The following is an 18816-nucleotide window of genomic DNA, read 5'->3' on the forward strand; positions in this document are numbered from 1 at the left end:
TCCTGAGTAGGACCTTCACCAATCAAAAATTGAAGAAACATACCTAAAGGGGAACTCTGGTATGGTTAATATAATGGCAGGGGGTCCAACCGCAGGGAGCCCCCAGAACCACCCCTCTGCGATCTCCTGTCTTGCACCCCAGCTATCTCCATGCATGAAGTGAGCTCCGCTCCACTGTCCGCCACCGCACGGAGAGGTAGCCGAAACACCCCTCATACACGGCTCGTGTATCTCCAGCTCTCTCATAGAGATACATGGAGGGGTGTGTCGGCCACCGTTTCATGAGGTGGTGGGCAGTAATCCGGCCATGGAGCAGAGCGCACTTCGTACATGGAGGGAGCCTGTGTGCTGGACAGGAGATCGCGGAGAGGTCCCAGTGGTAGAACCCCCTCCGATCAGACACCTGTTCCCTATTCTGTGGATAGGGGATAAGAAGTTCTGTACCAGAGTTCCCCTTTAAAGAGGTTGTTTGGCCTCTTTTAAAACAGATGTTTTAGGAGACTAATTTACAATTATTACAACATGAGAACATAGTTTCAGTGTTTTTAAGTTCACATCTTATTTTTTGGTAGGTTCATAGTTGGAGCATTAAAGGGGTATTACGCCCCTAGACATCTTATCCCCTATCCAAAGGATAGGGGATAAGATGTCAGATCACCAGGGTCCCGCTGCTGGGGCCCCCGGGGATCACTGCTGCAGCACCCCGCTATCATTACTGCGCAGAGCGAGATCGCTCTGCACGTAATGACGGGCAATACAGGGGCCAGAGCATCGTTACGTCACGGCTCCGCCCCTCGTGACATCACGGCCCGTCCCCGTCAATACAAGTCTATGGGAAGGGGGCATGGCGGTCGTCATGCCCCCTGCCATAGACTTGCATTAAGGTGACGGGCCGTGATGTCATGAGGGGCGAAGCCATGACGTCACACTGCTCCGGCCCCTGTATCGCCCGTCATTACGCACAGAGCGAACTCGCTCTGTGCAGTAATGATGGCGGGGTGCCGCAGCGGGGATCCCCGGGTCCCCAGCAGCGGGACCGCGGCAATCTAACATCTTATCCCCTATCCTTTGGATAGGGGATAAGATGCCAGGGGCGGAATACCCCTTTAAAAGTCTGTGATTTAGAGTCCAGAGTAAAGTGGTAAAGTGTATGGGAAAGTGCTGGATGGGGTGTATATCTCATCTGGTTTCCTCAGCCAGGCACGGTAAAGGAAATCCAGAAGGTTATATGCTGCTTTAGCAGAGCATAGTCTGCTAGGGCTCTTTTGTTCAATTTACATAGGCTGAATTTCTGTGTATGGCCGCCTATACACAGGAACCCACGAGCAGGAGACCACAAAATTATTGTTGTGGACCTGAGGAAGGCGTGAGAACACACTGAAACGCGTTGTCCAGTTGTACCTTTTACGTACAAATAAAATAAAAGAATCCTGTGTATCCATTGGCATCCTGACTTATTTACACAGTGGCGCTTGGGAGACAGAACCCCCGCATTTTCTGTGCTTCTATTCCCTTCAAAGTTAACAATGAAATTGTGGAACAGCTTCTGGTGCCAAAACCATACCGATGCGTGGTACTGGACATAGCTCATAACCATGTGGTTGGGGAGTGTCAAAACACAAGCGAGGGTCCTCCAAAGGTTTTTCTGGCCTGGGGTGTATGAAGAAGTGAAAAGGTATTGTGAGTCATGCCCCACATGCCAATTAAGTGCCCCAACACCACACTTCCATAGCCCCTTGGTGCCACTTCCAATCATTGAAGAACCCTTTGAGAGAATTGCCATGGATTTGGTGGGGCCCATTGTTAAATCTGCTAGGGGACACAAATACATATTGGTTATATTGGATTATGCTACCCAGAGGCAGTACCATTAAGAAACATGTATCTCTAAGGAGTTGTTTTACATGTTCTCTCATACAGGGATCCCTATAGAAATGCTTACTGACCAGGGTACGCCCTTTATGTCAAAGGTCATGAAAGAACTATGCAAGTTGGCCAGGTAGGGAAGTTTCTTCTTCTTCCCCAGCTAACACCTGTAAGGAGAAAAGGTCATCACTACACATTTCAGGTGGACCCACATTTCCATTATGCCCCTCATTGGTACCATTGTTTCCAATGGTTGTCTCACATGACCCATTATAAACAAGGAGAGGTACAGATTCTGCCGGAGTTTCTTTCCCAGCTGCAAAAGTACTACCCCTTTTCCACAACTTCCAGAACAATGGGAAATCTCAGCCTAATATAACTGCATACATAGGTCGTTTTACAACCCCAACTTCGTAGGTCACAGTTCCAGATGGCGTAATCAACTTAACACAGGGTAAGCTACAATATCTCCGTGGATGCATAGCACTCATGTGTTTGTTCGACACAGTCTCTAGCCTCAAGGCTGGCCCGAACCAAAGATACCAGGCTACCCGAGTCCAAAAGGGCCTTCACGGAGCAGTCATTTATCTTTACCATACAAACATGTGGTTCAGTCTCTGACCCTGGAACGGCTGCACATGCAGGTTCTGCAAATATCGACTGTCGCCGGCTAGCGTCACACATTATGGGCTCTGGAGTAAGAGGGCAATAGGGCTATGTGTCCCCATTCATGGCTACTCCAGCACTGGGGGGGGGGGGGGGGGGTCCCTGGCCTCTTTAGCAGAGAGTCTTTTCTAGGACTGGAGGGCCCCTGGGGTTCAGGATCAGTCTTTTGCTGTCGCTAAAACTCTGGAGCCCTGCTCCCTTCACACTTTTCCACACACCTCCAGCTGGAACTCCCTGAAAAATTCTGATTTTAAAAATGTTGTGAAAAATTGGAAAATTGCTGCTATACTTTGAAGCCCTCTGATGTCTTCAAAAAGAAAAAACATGTCAAATTTAGGATGCAAACATAAAGTAGACATATTGTTTATGTGAATCAATGTATAATTTATTTGGTATGTCATTTTCCGTACAAGCAGAGAGATTCAGTTAGAAAAATGCTAAATTTTCTAATTTTTTATGAAATTTTTGAATATTTCAAAAAGAAATGATACAAGTATCAACGAAAATTTACTACTATGTTAAAGTAGAATATATCACGAAAAAACTGTCTCGGAATCAAATTCATAAGTAAAAGCATCCCAGAGTTATTAATGCTTAACCCCTTAAGGACCGGAGGTTTTTCCGTTTTTGCATTTTCGTTTTTTGCTCCTTGCCTTTAAAAAATCATAACTCTTTCAAATTTACACCTAAAAATCCATATGATGGCTTATTTTTTGCGCCACCAATTCTACTTTGTAATGACGTCAGTCATTTAGCCCAAAAATCTATGGTGAAGCGGGAAAAAAAATCATTGTGCAACAAAATTTAAAAAAAAACGCTGTTTTGTAACTTTTGGGGGCTTCCGTTTCTACGTAGTACATTTTTCGGTAAAAATGACACCTGGTATGTATTCTGTAGGTCCATACGATTAAAATGATACCCTACTTATATAGGTTTGATTTTGTCGGACTTCTGGAAAAAATCATAACTACATGCAGGAAAATTAATACGTTTAAAATTGTCATCTTCTGACCCCTATAACTTTTTTATTTTTCCGTGTATGGGGCGGTATGAGGGCTCATTTTTTGCGCCGTGATCTGAAGTTTTTAACGGTACCATTTTTGCATTGATAGGACTTATTGATCGCTTTTTATTCATTTTTTCATGATATAAAAAGTGACCAAAAATGCACTATTTTGGACTTTGGAATTTTTTTGCGCGCACGCCATTGACCGTGCGGTTTAATTAACGATATATTTTTATAATTCGGACATTTCCGCACGCGGCGATACCATTTATGTTTATTTTTATTTTTATTTACACTGTGTTTTTTCTTTTATGGGAAAAGGGGGGTGATTCAAACTTTTAATAGGGAAGGGGTTAAATGATGTTTATTCACTTTTTTTTTGCACTTTTTTTTTGCAGTGTTATAGGTCCCATAGGGACCTATAACACTGCACACACTGATCTTTTACATTGATCACTGGTTTCTCATAAGAAACCAGTGATCGATGATTCTGCCGCATGACTGCTCATGCCTGGATCTCAGGCACTGAGCTGTCATTCGGCGATCGGACAGCGAGGAGGCAGGTAGGGGCCCTCCCGCTGTCCTGTCAGCTGTTCGGGATGCCGCGATTTCACCGCGGCTATCCCGAACAGCCCACTGAGCTAGCCGGCATGCTTTCGGTTTCACTTTAGACGCGGCGTTCAACTTTGAACGCCGCGTCTAAAGGGTTAATAGCGCGCGGCACAGCGATCAATGCCGCGCGCTATTAGCCACGGGTCCCGGCCGTTGTTAGAGGCCGGGCCCGAACCGCTATGACGCGGGGCCACGCCGTGGCCCCGCGTTATAGATCGGGAGTGGACACATGACGTTCCAGTACGTCATGTGTCCTTAAGGGGTTAAAGTAACAGTGGGCAGATGTGCAAAAAAAAGGGGAACTCCGGTAGAAACAAGTAGAAAACAAATGTTTTCAAATCATCTGGTGCTGGAAAGTTAAACAGATTTGTAAATTACTTTGTAAGTTCCTGACACGGACAGAGGTGTCAGCAGAGAGCACTGTTGTCAGGCTGGAAAGAACTTCACAAATTTCTCTGTAGTATACAGCAGCTGAAAAGTACTAGAAGGGTTAAGATTTTTAAATAAAAGTGATTTAAAAATCTGTTTAACTTTCTTGCACCAGTTGATTTGAAAAAAAAAAAAAAAAATTCCCCAGAGTTCCCCTTTAAGGTCATAATGGGCTTGGTACTTAAGGGGTTAAATGATTTTGGCACAAAGCACAATGCAAACAAAACAACAAAACCTAAGCCTGTCCGGATCTAACTAAACATCAGGATACCTCACTATCTGGCCCCAAACAAACTCACAATTTGTCCATAGAGGAAGGTTCAGACCTGGGAGGTTTGAGCTGCAGTGCTGACTGTGGCTGCTTCTCATCTCAGTCTCTCCTCCAGTTTCCAAATCCGAACACCCCTTTGTTTTTTAAAGGGGTACTCCGCCCCTAGACATCTTATCCCCTATCCAAAGGATAGGGGATAAGATGTCAGATCGCCGGGGTCCCGCTGCTGGGGACCCCGGGGATCGCTGCTGGAGCACCCCGCTATCATTACTGCGCAGAGCGAGATCGCTCTGCACGTAATGATGGGCAATACAGGGGCCGGAGCATCGTTACGTCACGGCTCCGTCCCTCGTGATGTCACGGCCTGCCCCGTCAATACAAGTCTATGGGAAGGGGGCGTGGCGGTCGTCACGCCCCCTGCCATAGACTTGCATTAAGGGGACGGGCCGTGATGTCATGAGGGGTGGAGCCATGACGTCACGCTGCTGTATCGCCCGTCATTACGCACAGAGCGAACTCGCTCTGTGCTGTAATGATAGCGCGGTGCCGCAGCGGCGATCCCCGGGGTCCCCAGCAGCGGGACCGCGGTGATCTAACATCTTATCCCCTATCCTTTGGATAGGAGATAAGATGCCAGGGATGGAGTACTCCTTTAAGGCTTCCTCCCCAGCAATCAACACAGGAAGCCTCACCTGAGAACACCTTGGAGAAGGGAAAACCCGTAGTGGACTAGGGGTGTGGACTGGAGCACTGACACCTCCAACCTGTCCTCCAGTCCTGGAAATCCAGTCCATGTAACTTAAACAAAAGAGCCCCAGCAGACTACGCTCTGCTAAAGCAGCATATGACCTTCTGGATTTCCTTTACCGTGCCTGGCTGAGGAAACCAGATGAGATATAGACCCCATACACTTTACCACAATATATATATATATATATATATATATATATATATATATATATACACACACTTTATTTTTTTAATAAAAATTTTGCCATAAAATTTTGTTAAAATTACGGATAGATTTTTTCAAAATAATGTCTAAGGAATGACATCCCTCAGTGTGCACATCGTCTGACCAAACTGCCATAATTCCTAGCGGCCTTTAAAATAACAAGCATGTTCATTATTTGTGGCCCTAAATAAGAAATAGACCAGAATAACAAAATACAATTGTAAAACAGCCCAAAAAAACACTTTTTTTTTCTACACTTTTGCTTTTTTAGGAAAATGGTCGCATTATTTACAGCCACAGATACGACAGGAAAAAATCTGTGTGAACACGGCATGAGATAGATGAACAGAATTAAAATAAATGCTGAAATATAAAAATCTAGACATTAATCTACATTTAAGGCTATGCTCCACCTCTTTTTGTATGCTCCACCTCTTTTTGTATGCCCCACCTCTTTTTGTATGCTCCACCTCTTTCCCTATGCTCCACGCACTGAGGCTGAACATATGGAGGACAGGGGAACTGGCCCTTTAAGACCTTTTTCTAGTTGAATAAAACTCAGATCTTTGTAAATAAAACTTGAAAACATTAAAATGTCATCTTCTAAGTCTCCAGGATGGACATGTGTATGGATGACTGACCTTTATAGGGGAGGGTAGGACGCAGCGCTGATCCTCCAGGCGGCTGCACTAAGGGGATCAGACAGAATGGTAAGTATTATACAGAAACAGGTTCAATACAGTCAAAAGTTGCATAAAAGAAGAAAGTGCAATACAAGGTCTGCAACAACAAAGATCATGTATTTCAGTGGATCATAACCTGAGCATATTATGGGTTGCCCATACGTGTGACATGTTTGCCTCTGGCATAAGTATTCCAACATGGGATGCCCCGATACCAATACCAATATCGGCGCTGATACCAGACATCTGTACAAGTACACTGGCCCCGATACCTGTAGACCATTAAAAAAAAAGAAAAATTTCTCTCACATTCACTCCATTATCTGGAGTGGTGCAGGACCTGTCGTGCGATGATGTTCTTTAATCACGTGGTAGGTCCTGCAATACTCCAGCTTGCAGGAGAAGGTCCTGCACCACTAACAGAGTGGAGGATACAGAGGCTTCATCAGGGGAAGGTGAGTGGGATTTTTATCATTTTTATTTGGAGGGGACTTATTGGGGGAAACTACTTAAAGGGTTACTCCGCTGCTCAGCGTTTGGAACAAACAGGAGCTCATCATAGCCCCCTCGTGACATCAAGCCCCGCCCCTCCCATAGACTTTCATGACGTCATGAGGGGTGGCGCTATGACATCACGAGCTCTTGGCACTGGCTAAAGTGTTGGGAACAGTTTGAGCCAAACACCCCCCTCATGACGTCAAGCCCCGTCAACTCCCATAGACATCGCAATGAGGGGGCAGGGCGTGACATCATGGGGGCGGGGCTATGACATCATGAGCTCTTGGCACTGGCTCCAGTGTTGGGAACAGTTTGATCCAAACACTGAGCAGCGGAGTACTCCTTTAAACCATTACTGTAGTTAGAAACAACTTTTTTCCATGCAATACTTCCTTAAAACCTAGGGATTTTTCTAATATACTACACTAAAAAATTTGATTGTTAAAGATGTGCAAAAAGGGTTTAAGAAAATGGCCACTAGGGGTCTCTGTCTTTTTAATTTTGCCAATGAACCAAGAAAATTCAGCCTTTTTGATCCTTAAAAAAAAAAAAAAAAAAAAAAAAAGAACCAAAATATGTGAATATGTGAGGGGAGAGAGGTGCGGTTATCTGTTCCTCAGAGCACAGAGACAAGATCCAGCTGAAGTCTTTGAGAAGCATCCTCATGTACAGTTACAAGCAATACAAGGTGCTAAACTATTATTTATATGCAAAGTGGTTTCTCTTTGGTCATTTTATGAACTTCTTTCTTATGTATTTGCACCATATAGGTTTATATAGCTGCTTTATGATTATAAAAAGCATGCACTTACAAAGCTGTAAAAATGTAAAAATATTATTTTTGGGAAAAAATGCAGGTTTTGTCTTCTGTCCTTGCATCATATAGTTTCACATGGCTGCATTAGAGTTATATAGAGCATGCATAGCTGCATTACAGTTATATAGAGCATGCATTTAGACAGTATGTTTTGCAAATGTAAAAATGATTGTGCAGAACTCATGACAGGGGAGAGGGCAGGGGAGGGGGGAGGAGAGGAGCTGATCATGCTCCAGGGGAAACAACCCTGAGAGAAATGCAAAAGACTAAGAAAGACTAAGCACCGGAAAACATACATCAAAAGGTATTTTACATATTAACGCATGCATATTATTATGCATACAGGTCTTAGGGCACATTACTACACTGATTTAAGCCTATTTTTTAATTTTCTTACTAGTAACGCTTTAAGGGGGGGGGGGGGGGTCTATCTAAAAGGAGGTTTCCAATCTACCTGACTACCTAACTCCTGGGTGCTTCAATCTAACAGGAGATTCCCTACCTATCTATCTTCCAGGAGCTTCGACCTAATAGGGGGATTCCTTACCTTCTTACTGGGGCTTCTACCTAATGCAGGGGATTACCTTCCAAATGGTATCAGTATATCCCAAATTTAAACCCATTACTGACTGTGACATGGATATTAGATTAGATCTCTTAGATATTAAAGAATTAGTCAAAACAAGATCCCTTTTTGACAGTCAGAAATCCGGTTACGATATCGGAAGGGGAAAGGAACTTCAACAATAACCTAATGAACAACTTCGAAAAAACTTGGGCACTTTTTTTAAGGGACATTGTGAGAGCAGAAAGAATATTCTAAAAATTAAGTTATAAAGTACTTAAAAAGTCCTGAAAAGTCAGTCAGGGATGGTACTTAAAGGGGTACTCCACCCCTGGCATCTTATCCCCTATCCAAAGGATAGGGGATAAGATGTTAGATCGCCGCGGTCCCGCTGCTGGGAGCGAGTTCGCTCTGTGCGTAATGACGGGCGATACAGGGGCCGGAGCAGCGTGACGTCATGGCTCCACCCCTCATGACATCACGGCTCGTCCCCTTAATGCAAGTCTATGGGAGGGGGCGTGACGACCGACACGCCCCCTCCTATAGACTTGTATTGACGGGGGCGGGCCTTGACATCACAAGGGGCGGAGCCGTGATGTAATGATGCTCCGGCCCCTGTATTGCCCATCATTACGTGCAGAGCGATCTCGCTCTGCGCAGTAATGATAGCGGGGTGCCGCAGTGGCGATTCCCGGGGTCCCCAGCAGCGGGACCCCAGCGATCTGACATCTCATCCCCTATCCTTTGAATAGGGGATAAGATGTCTAGGGGCAGAGTACCCCTTTAAAGGGGTAATCCGCTGCCCCAGTGTTCAGAACATTTTGTTCTAAATGAACTCTGGGTGCTGCACAGAGATCGCGGGGTTCCCAGCTGTGGGACCCCCGCGATCAGACATTTTATCCTCTATCCTTTGGATAGGGGATAAGATGTCTAGGGGTGGAGCACCCCTTTAATTATTTGCATGGGCTCCTAAAAATATTCAAAGACTTGTGCTATTAGGGCTCTTTATTTTGCACCACAAAGAGTGTTAACTGTGCCTTATTTTCAAAAGTGTGTTTGGGCTTTTGAAAATTTGGGGCAAATAGCACAAAAAGCAAATCATTTAACACCAGGTATACTTGGTATTAGCTGCGACACTTTGTGCGTCAGAAAGTGGTGCTAATCTTTGAAAATAAGGTGCTAATAGCACAAAAAAGCCTAACCACTCCCTAATCACACCCCTTTAAAAAAAATTGACTAATAGGGTGCTAAATCAGGTGCTAACTATCTGAATATGTGGCACTAATAGTGTTTGACGCATTTTAAGCAAATGTGGGGCAGCTAAAGCAAAAAATTTGGGGCTAAATTCTTTGAATATCCCCCTCACTATCTTTATTCTGTAGGTCTATACGACTACAATACCCTTTTTATATAGGTTTTATTTAATTTTATTACTTTTAAAAAATGATAACTATTTGTCCGAAAATTATTATGCTTAAAATCATCCTCTTAAACCTGAATAAATAAACAGAAAGAGAGAAAAAAAAAGAGAAAAAGCAAAAAAGAAAGGAAATAATTTAGTTTCCGTTTTTTTTTTTTTCCGGGCCAAGCGGAAGGGAGGTAGTGGGTTAAAATATATATAATTATGATTTATAATTGTTGTGAAAATTATGTGTACCGTATTTTTCGCCATATAAGACGCTCTGGCATATAAGACGCACCCAATTTTAAAGGGTGAAAATCTAGAAAAAAAAGATTCTGAACCTTCAACCGGCGGACCTCCAGATGTTGCAAAACTACAACTCCCAGCAAGCCCGGACAGCCGTTGGCTGTCCGGGCATGCCAGGAGTTGTAGTTTTGCAACATCAGGAGGTCTGCAGGTTGAAGACCACTGGTATAGGAGGTAGTACTCACGTGTCTCCACCGCTCCGGACCCGTCACCGCTGCCCTGGATGTCGCCCTCCATCACTGTCGCCACGTCCCCATCGCTCCGGAACGTCTATGCTGCCGGGTATCCTCGCTCTCCGTCACCGCCATCACGTCGCTAAGCACGCCGCTCCTATTGGATGACGGGACGGCGTGCGTGACGGCGTGATGACGACGAAGGAGAGCGCCGGCCATGCAGGGGATCCCGGCACGGAGCAGACACCGAGGAGGCAGGTAAGGTCCCTCCCGAGTCCTGTAAGCTGTTCGGGACGCCGTGATTTCACCGCGGCGGTCCAGAACAGACCGACTGAGCAGCCGGGTTAGTGTCACTTTCCCTTCAGACGTGGCGGTCCGCTTTGATCGCCGCATCTGAAGGGTTAATACAGGGCATCACCGCGATCGGTGATGTCCTGTATTAGCTGCGGGTCCCGGCCGTTGATGGCCGCAGGGACCGTCGCGATAGGACAGGGTTTTAATGTGTATTTGCCGTATAAGACGCACCGACTTTTCCCCCCCAGTTTTGGGGAAGAAAAAGTGCGTCTTATACGGCGAAAAATACGGTATGTCAAATTTTATATTTAATAAAAATATTATTTAAAAAAATCATCCTTTTCTGACACATATAACTCTTTTTTTTTCTATATCTATCTACCTATCTATCTCTATATATACATATATATATATATATATATATATATATATATATATGTATATATTTTAATACATTTTTTTTCTGCTATGTGAAGTGATCAAAAAACAGCAATTCTGGACTTTTGGTATTTTATCACATTTAGGCCATTTCTTGAGCGGTTTTGTTAACATTATATTGTAATAGTTAATAGACATTTATGCTCAGGGTGATATCAGATATGTTTTTTTTTTTATATATATATATATATATATATATATATTATTTTATTAGAAAAATTGAAAGGGGGCGGGAGGGGATTCCAACTTTTATTAGGGAAGGGGCTTATTCACATTTATTACCTTTTTTTTTGTGTGTGTTTTTTTAGTTCCCATAGGAGACTATTGCCTTCAATATTTGAATTGCGTACACTGAACAATGATATGCCATAGCACAGCATTAATCAGTGATATCGGCGCTCCATTAGTACAGGCATTAGTACAGGTTGCTGAGGCTGTGTCCAGTGCTGGTAAGTGACCTCCGCCCGTCCTCTAATCTGATGGGGACCTCGTGATTTTGCAGCGATTGTCCCAATCAGCTCCCCTGAGCTAACTGGCAGTACATTTAATTAAATTAATGCAGCCCGATCTGCGATGGCCAGCCTTAGGTATTGGTCCTAGAAACCGGGACCCACCAGGTATAAAGTGCTCTCAGCTCGGGAGCAGGCGCAGGGCCTACATATATGCTCAATGTCCTTAAAGGGGTACTCCGCCTCTAGACATCTTATCCACTATCCAAAGAATAGGGGATAAGATGTCTGATTGTGGGGGTCCCGCTCTGGGATCCCCCCCCGTGATCTCTGCTGCGGCACCCCAGTCATCTGGCGCACGGAGCAAACTTTGCTCCTTGCCGGATGACTAACGATGCGGCGCTGGAGGCTTGTGACGTTACGGCCACGCCCCCTTGTGATGTCACGCCCTCCCTCTCAATGCAAGTCTATGGGAGGGGGCCTGGTGGCCACCACGCCCCCTCCCATAGACTCGCATTTAGGGGGCATGATGTGATGTCAAGAGGGGGTGTGACCGTGATGTCACCTCAGGGAGATCGCGGGAGTGAGTGGTGGGACCCCCGTGATCAGACATCTTATCTCCTATCTTTTGAATAGGGGATAAGATGTCTAGGTTAGGAGTACCCCTTTAAAGGTTGCATAAAGTTTTTATGATAAAAATATTTTTAGAACAATTTTTGGTGATGCTTTTTTTCTTATTTTCTGTTTCCCTATCTATATAAAATAATCCAGAAATCTTGCAGTTTCCAATTTGGCCACCAGGTCTAAAACTAAGCTGAGTCTTCCTTATCTGTCGAGAAAACTTTTTTTCAGCAGTCTCCTCCATATTATCATCACAGGCAGAATCACAGTGAAAAGCGACACCCGAAAGATAGGATAGGATTGGTCATTCACAATAGGCAATGTTCTCTTCACAATGTCCTCTGCACAAGTCACAGAGCATGCCCACAATACTCTACTATACAATGGTCTATGTGGCTGCTGTAAAACATACCTGTAAATTTATATTGTAGGTCACTTTCTCCTGAAGGGCAGCGCTCGCTCTCTCACATTCATAATACCGTATATACCGTATTCTAGACCAATAATTGTGTGACACGGTCTCTTTAAGAATCGATGGGTTGTATGTGTCACACACTGTGGAGATTACCCCCCCATATGATGATATTTATAATGTAGGTCACTTTCTCCTGAAGGGCAGCGCTCGCCCTCTCACATTCATAATTAATATACATTCTATATCAATAATTGTGTTTACTTTATTAGTTAATGACATTTCCCTGTATTTCCTGTGGGGAGAATTTTGGCGTCACACCGAGCGGGAAGCAATTAAGGCCAAACACGTAACAACATAGGTCAGAGGCTTATAATAGCAAAAAAGATATATTATTCAGAGTTCATTATGTAATTTATGGAAACTGACCGAGCTGGATGATTTGTTGGTAAGAGCTGCAGACACTATTGGATAGCTGTAATTTTATAAGAGTAAACTTACCACACAGTTTTCCAAACTTATTTCTCAGCCAAGTGTCAAGGAGGCGGGGCTGAGTAAGGCCTTCACACAGCCACATTTCATAGAAAATTCCATTGCAGTAGAGTCTCATTGTTTTTAAAGGAGTAGTCCAGTGGTGACTCAGTGGTGAACAACTTATCCCCTATCTTAAGGATAGGGGATAAGTTGCAGATCGCGTGGGGTCCGACTGCTGGGGCCCCCTGTGATCTCCTGTACGGAGCCCCGACAGCCCGCGGGAAGGGGGCGTGTCGACCTCCGCACAAAGCGGCGGCCGACATGCCCCCTCAATACAGCTCTATGGCAGAGCCGAAGCGCTGCCTTCGGCAATCTCCGGCTCTGCCATTGAGATGTATTGAGGGGGCGTGTCGGCCGCCGCTTTGTGCAGAGGTCGACACCCGCTGTCTGGCCGGAGAGCCGGGGCCCCGTACAGAGAGATCGCAGGGGGCCCCAGCGGTCAGACCCCCCGCGATCTCAAACTTATCCCCTATCCTTAGGATAGGGGATAAGTTTTTCACCACTGGACTACCCCTTTAATGGGATGTCACTGCAAACTGCAGAATTGAGGTGCCAGAAACTCCGGCCTCGGAAGAAAGAACTGTTATTGAATATAGCCTTAAAGGGGTTCATCCGGTGGAATTTATTTATTTTTTAATCAACTGGTGCCGGAAAAGTAAACAGATTTGTAAATTACTTCTATTTAAAAATCTTAATCCTTCCAGTACTTATCAGCTGCTGTATACTACAGAGGAAGTTGTGTAGTTCTTTCCAGTCTGACCACCGTGCTTTCTACTGACACCTCTGTCCATGTCAGGGACTGTCCAGAGCAGGAGAGGTTTGCTATGGGGATTTGCTCATGCTCTGGACAGGACAGAGGTGTCAGGAGAGCACTGTGGTCAGACAGAAAAAGGAATTCAAAAAGAAAAGAACTTCCTGTGGAGCATACAGCAGCTGATAAGTACTGGAAGGATTTTTTATATAGAAGTGATTTACAGATCTTTTTAACTTTCTGGCACCAGTTGATTTAAAATAAAATAAAATAAAAATAGTTTTCCACTGGAGTACCCCTTTTAAAAGTTTTTTTTTTTCCACTTTGGGAAGTGATGGCATATAGTTGGTGTGGTGGCCCAGCACATGCTGTTCCAGCTGCTACCTATTGGAGTAGTAGGGTGGCTGAGATGATGTAACATATGTATTTCGGGTGCCGGAGGCCTAGGTAACCGTATTTTCTGTATTTGAAAGACATTTTATGTATACACTGAAGTTTACAGTGTGCGGGGGTTTATGCTGTTCTCATATTTTACATTTCACTGTACAACTAAATAAGTGTTTAGTCACTTTTAGACAACAGATGCAGGAACCAGTCACAAGTCTACCTTCCATTTTCTATGGGTAGAGGAGAACCTCAACCAGTTCTAGTCATTTTAGGGCTTCACCTCTGCTGAAGCCACATGTGTTGTCCCTCAGCTCTGCTAATCCTGAGGAGACCAAAATCTGGTGGGTCTAGGTATTGCTAACGTCAGGCATACCTTCTACATATAGTGGGAGATTTATCAAAACCTGTCCAGAGCATAAGATGCGCAGTTGCCCATAGCAACCAATCAGATCGCTTCTTTCATTTTTAACAAGACCTCTGCAAAATGTAAGCAGCGATCTGATTGGTTGCTATGGGCAACTCAGCAACTCTTTCTATAGACCGGTTTTGATAAATCTCCCCCCATAGGCCACAAGTTATGTGCTAAAGAGTTGCTGTTTCTACTTCAAGTTCTGGTCCCACTGCAAAGATGCCATCTACAGTCTTCAGTATTATTATCCCCAGGAGGGGTTTCTTAAAGGGGTATTCCTCTCCTAGACATCTTATCCCCTTTCCAAAGGATAGGGGATAAGATGTCTGTTCATGGAGGCCCCGCCTGGGCTGGGGACCCCCTCGATCTCCCTGCTGCACCCGGCATTTGTTTAGAGCGTCGGATGCAGCGCCGGAGGTTTCGTGACATCAAGGCCATGTTGGGCTCGTGACTTCACGGCCACGCCCCCTCAATGAAAGTCTATGGGAGTGGGCGTGACGGATGTCACGCCCCCTCCCGTAGACTTGCATTGAGGGGGCGTGGTTGTGACGTCACGAGCGGGGCATGATGTCACGAGCGGGTCATGACCGTGACGTCACGAGTAGAGATGAGCGAACTTACAGTAAATTCGATTCGTCACGAACTTCTCAGCTCGGCAGTTGCTGACTTTTCCTGCATAAATTAGTTCTGGTGCTCCGGTGGGCTGGAAAAGGTGGATACAGTCCTAGGAAAGAGTCTCCTAGGACTGTATCCACCTTTTCCAGCCCACCGGAGCACCGGAACTAATTTATGCAGGAAAAGTCAGCAACCGCCGAGCTGAGAAGTTCGTGACGAATCGAATTTACTGGAACAGCACCATTTAGACAAAATTCCAATTCCGATGATGCAAGTAGATGCTTAGCTATAAAATGGCCGCCCCCTTCTTCTATGTGGCCATTTATATACAGGAGATTTACAGACACATTTGCTAGAAGTCACCACCAGGCGAATTGTTCTCCGAAATGTTTCTTACCTGCATTTTCTCAATCATTTCAAACAAGTCGGAAGGCTGTGAAAAGGTAGAGAGGGTAATAGGTGGTAAATAATTCTCAATATGATAACTCGATTGTTTTTTTATTCCTCCAATGGAGTTAAAACCAAAAATATAATAAAATAATGCTGCAACGTTGCAAACAGTCTTAAAGGGGTACTCCAGTGGAATTTTTTTTTTTTTTTAAATCAACTGGTGCCAGAAGGTTAAAGAGATTTGAAAATGACTCCTATTTAAAAATCTTAATCCTTCCACTACTTATCAGCTGCTGTATGGTTCACAGGAAGTTCTTTTCTTTTAGAATTTCCTTTCTGTCTGTCCACAGTGCTCTCTGCTGACACCTCTGTCCATGTCAGGAACTGTCCAGAGCAGGAACAAATCCCCATAGCAAACCTCTCCTGCTCTGGACAGTTCCTAAAATGGACAGAGGTGTCAGCAGAGAGCACTGTGGTCAGAGAGAAAGGAAATTTAAAAAGAAAAGAACTTCCTCTGTAGTATACAACACTGGAAGGATTAAGATTTTTAATAGAAGTAATTTGCAAATCAGTTTGTTACAGAGTACCTCTCATGATCTCTCTGCTGACACCTCTGCTTGTATCGGGAACTGCACAGAGTAGAAGAGGTTTGCTATGGGGATTTGCTTCTACTCTGGACAGTTCCCAAGACAGGTGTCATCAGAGAGCACTTAGACAGAAAAAAACAACTCAACTTCAGCAGCTCATAAGTACTGAAAGGATTAAGATTTTTTAATAGAAGTAATTTACAAATCTGTTTAACTTTCTGGAGCCAGTTGATATATATATATATATATATATATATATATATATATATATATATATATGTGTGTATAAAGTTTTTTTCCTGTATAACCCCTTTAAATAAATGACACAAGCGTTGAACATACTCTGCGCTGGACAGTTCTTCTGTCTATATGTCTGCTGAGTGCGGCCTAGCAAAACCCGGGACACAGAGGAGCCTACTCGGGTGAGCTGATAATCTTTTCTGCATAAATGCTTAAAGGGGTACTCCGGTGGAAAACTTAATTATTATTGTTTTTTAATCCATTGGTGCCAGAAAGTTAAACAGATTTGTAAATACTTCTATTAAAAAAATCTCAATCCTTCAAGTACTTATTAGCTGCTGAATACTACAAAGGAGATTATTTTATTTTTGGAACACAGAGCTCTCTGCTAACATCACAAGCACATTGCTCTCTGCTGACATCTCTGTCCATTTTAGGAACTGTCCAGAGCAGCATATGTTTGCTAAGTGGATTTTCTCCTACTCTGGACAGTTCTTAAAATGGACAGAGATGTCAGCAGAGAGCACTGTGCTCGTGATGTTTTGTGTTCCAAAAAGAAATGAATTTCCTCTGTTGTATTGAGCAGCTAATAAGTACTGGAAGGATTAAGATTTTTTTTAATAGACATTATTTACAAATCTGTTTAACTTTCTGACACCAGTTGATTTAAAAAAAAAAAAAGTTTTCCACCAAAGTACGCCTTTAAAGGGGTTATCCAGGAAAAACCTTTCTTGTATATATCAAGTGGCTCCAGAAAGTTAAACAGATTTGTAAATTACTTCTATTAAAAAATCTTAATCCTTCCAATAGTTATTAGCTTCTGAAGTTAAGGTTGTTCTTTTCTGTCTAAGTCCTCTCTGATGACACGTGTCTCGGGAACCGCCCAGTTTAGAAGCAAATCCCCATAGCAAACCTCTTCTAAACTGGGCGTTTCCCGAGACACGTGTCATCAGAGAGCACTTAGACAGAAAAGAACAACCTTAACTTCAGAAGCTCATAAGTACTGAAAGGATTAAGATTTTTTAATAGAAGTAATTTACAAATCTGTTTAACTTTCTGGAGCCAGTTGATATATATATATAAAAAAGTTTTTTCCTGGATAACCCCTTTAAGAAAAGTACAGTAACCATATCATACCACCAGATGGCGCCTAAATAACATATTCTACTTTGGAATGTTACGGGAAAGGAAATGTACATACTCCGGATGCCAAAGCTTCTCCAAGAGCAAAAATACAACCTGTGACCACAACCTGATGGTTTGGCTACTTATCAGATACATAGATAGTCAGAAACATTCCCCATGTGCTTAAAAGTGACTGCTGGTTTATTACAATATAAAGAGCGAACAGAAAATTAGTTTTGAATGATTAAAACAAACACTCCGTCGGGTCTCTCTTTTATTAAAGGGGTACTCTGGTGGAATTAAAAAAAAAAAAATTTTAAATCAACTGGTGCCAGAAAGTTAAACAGATTTGTAAATTACTTCTATTAAAAAATCTTAATCCTTCCAGTACTTATTAGCTGCTGAATACTACAGAGGAAATTCATTTCTTTTTGGAACATAGAGCTCTCTTCTGAATCACGAGCACAGTGCTCTCTGCTGACACCTCTGTCCATTTTAGGAACTGTCCAGAGTAGGAGAAAATCCACATAGCAAACATATGCTGCTCTGGACAGTTCCTAAAATGGACAGAGATGTCAGCAGAGAACACTGTGTTCCAAAAAGAAAAGAATTTCCCCTGTAGTATTCAGCAGCTAATAAGTACTGGAAGGATTAAGATTTTTTTTTAATGGAAGTGATTTCCAAATCTGTTTAACTTTCTGGCACCAGTTGATTTAAAAAAAAAAAAAAAAAGTTTTCCACCGGAGTACCCCTTTAAGATGAAACGCAATGTCAGTTCGCTCTTTTGCCACACTACACATCCGGTCATTGATTCACTCATTGCTGTTGGAAAATAGAGGAACCTAGAGCAACGGTCGTTGGCTGTCCGGGCATGCTGAGAGTTGTAGTTTTGCAACATCTGGAGGTCCTCAGTTTGAAGACCACTGACATACGTAGCAAGTAAATGCTGGAACCAAGCCATAGACCTGTGGTTTTTAAACAGTGAAGCTCTGGATGTTGCAAAACTACAAATCCCAGCATGCCCGGACAGCCGTTGGCTGTCCGGGCATGCTGAGAGTTGTAGTTTTGCAACATCCGAAGGTTTATAGTTTGGAGTCCACTGACTAATAGCTGTCCACCTGACTATTATGAGGATTTACTGTATTTAGTGTAAAGTCAGTATAAGGTGGTAGAAAACAGGGTACAATGAGCCATAACACCAGCTTTAAAGGGGTACTCCTGTGGAAAACTTTTTTGTTTTGTTTTAAATCGACTGGTGCCAGAAAGTTAAGCAGATTTGTAAATTACTTATATAAAAAAAAATCTTAATCCTTCC

General features: G+C 43.5%; 1 protein-coding gene across 5 annotated transcripts in view; it reads right to left on the minus strand.

Annotated features, from left to right (window-relative positions):
* The window catches only part of LOC130281964 (rap1 GTPase-activating protein 1-like), a 147459-nt gene that overhangs the window by 39543 nt on the left and 89100 nt on the right, over window positions 1-18816 (minus strand). For 4 of the 5 annotated variants that reach the window (XM_056529765.1, XM_056529764.1, XM_056529766.1 and 1 more), the window contains exons 3-4: window positions 15557-15592; window positions 6447-6494 (exon numbers count right to left, since the gene is read on the minus strand). In XM_056529765.1, the coding sequence (XP_056385740.1) occupies window positions 6447-6494; window positions 15557-15592 (84 nt within the window). Of the gene's footprint in view, window positions 1-6446; window positions 6495-14415; window positions 14478-15556; window positions 15593-18816 lie in introns of those variants that run through there. The other variant, XM_056529767.1, reaches the window with a different exon arrangement.

The sequence above is a fragment of the Hyla sarda genome, chromosome 7 (assembly GCF_029499605.1).
Source record: "Hyla sarda isolate aHylSar1 chromosome 7, aHylSar1.hap1, whole genome shotgun sequence".
NCBI classification, from domain to species: Eukaryota; Metazoa; Chordata; class Amphibia; order Anura; family Hylidae; genus Hyla; species Hyla sarda.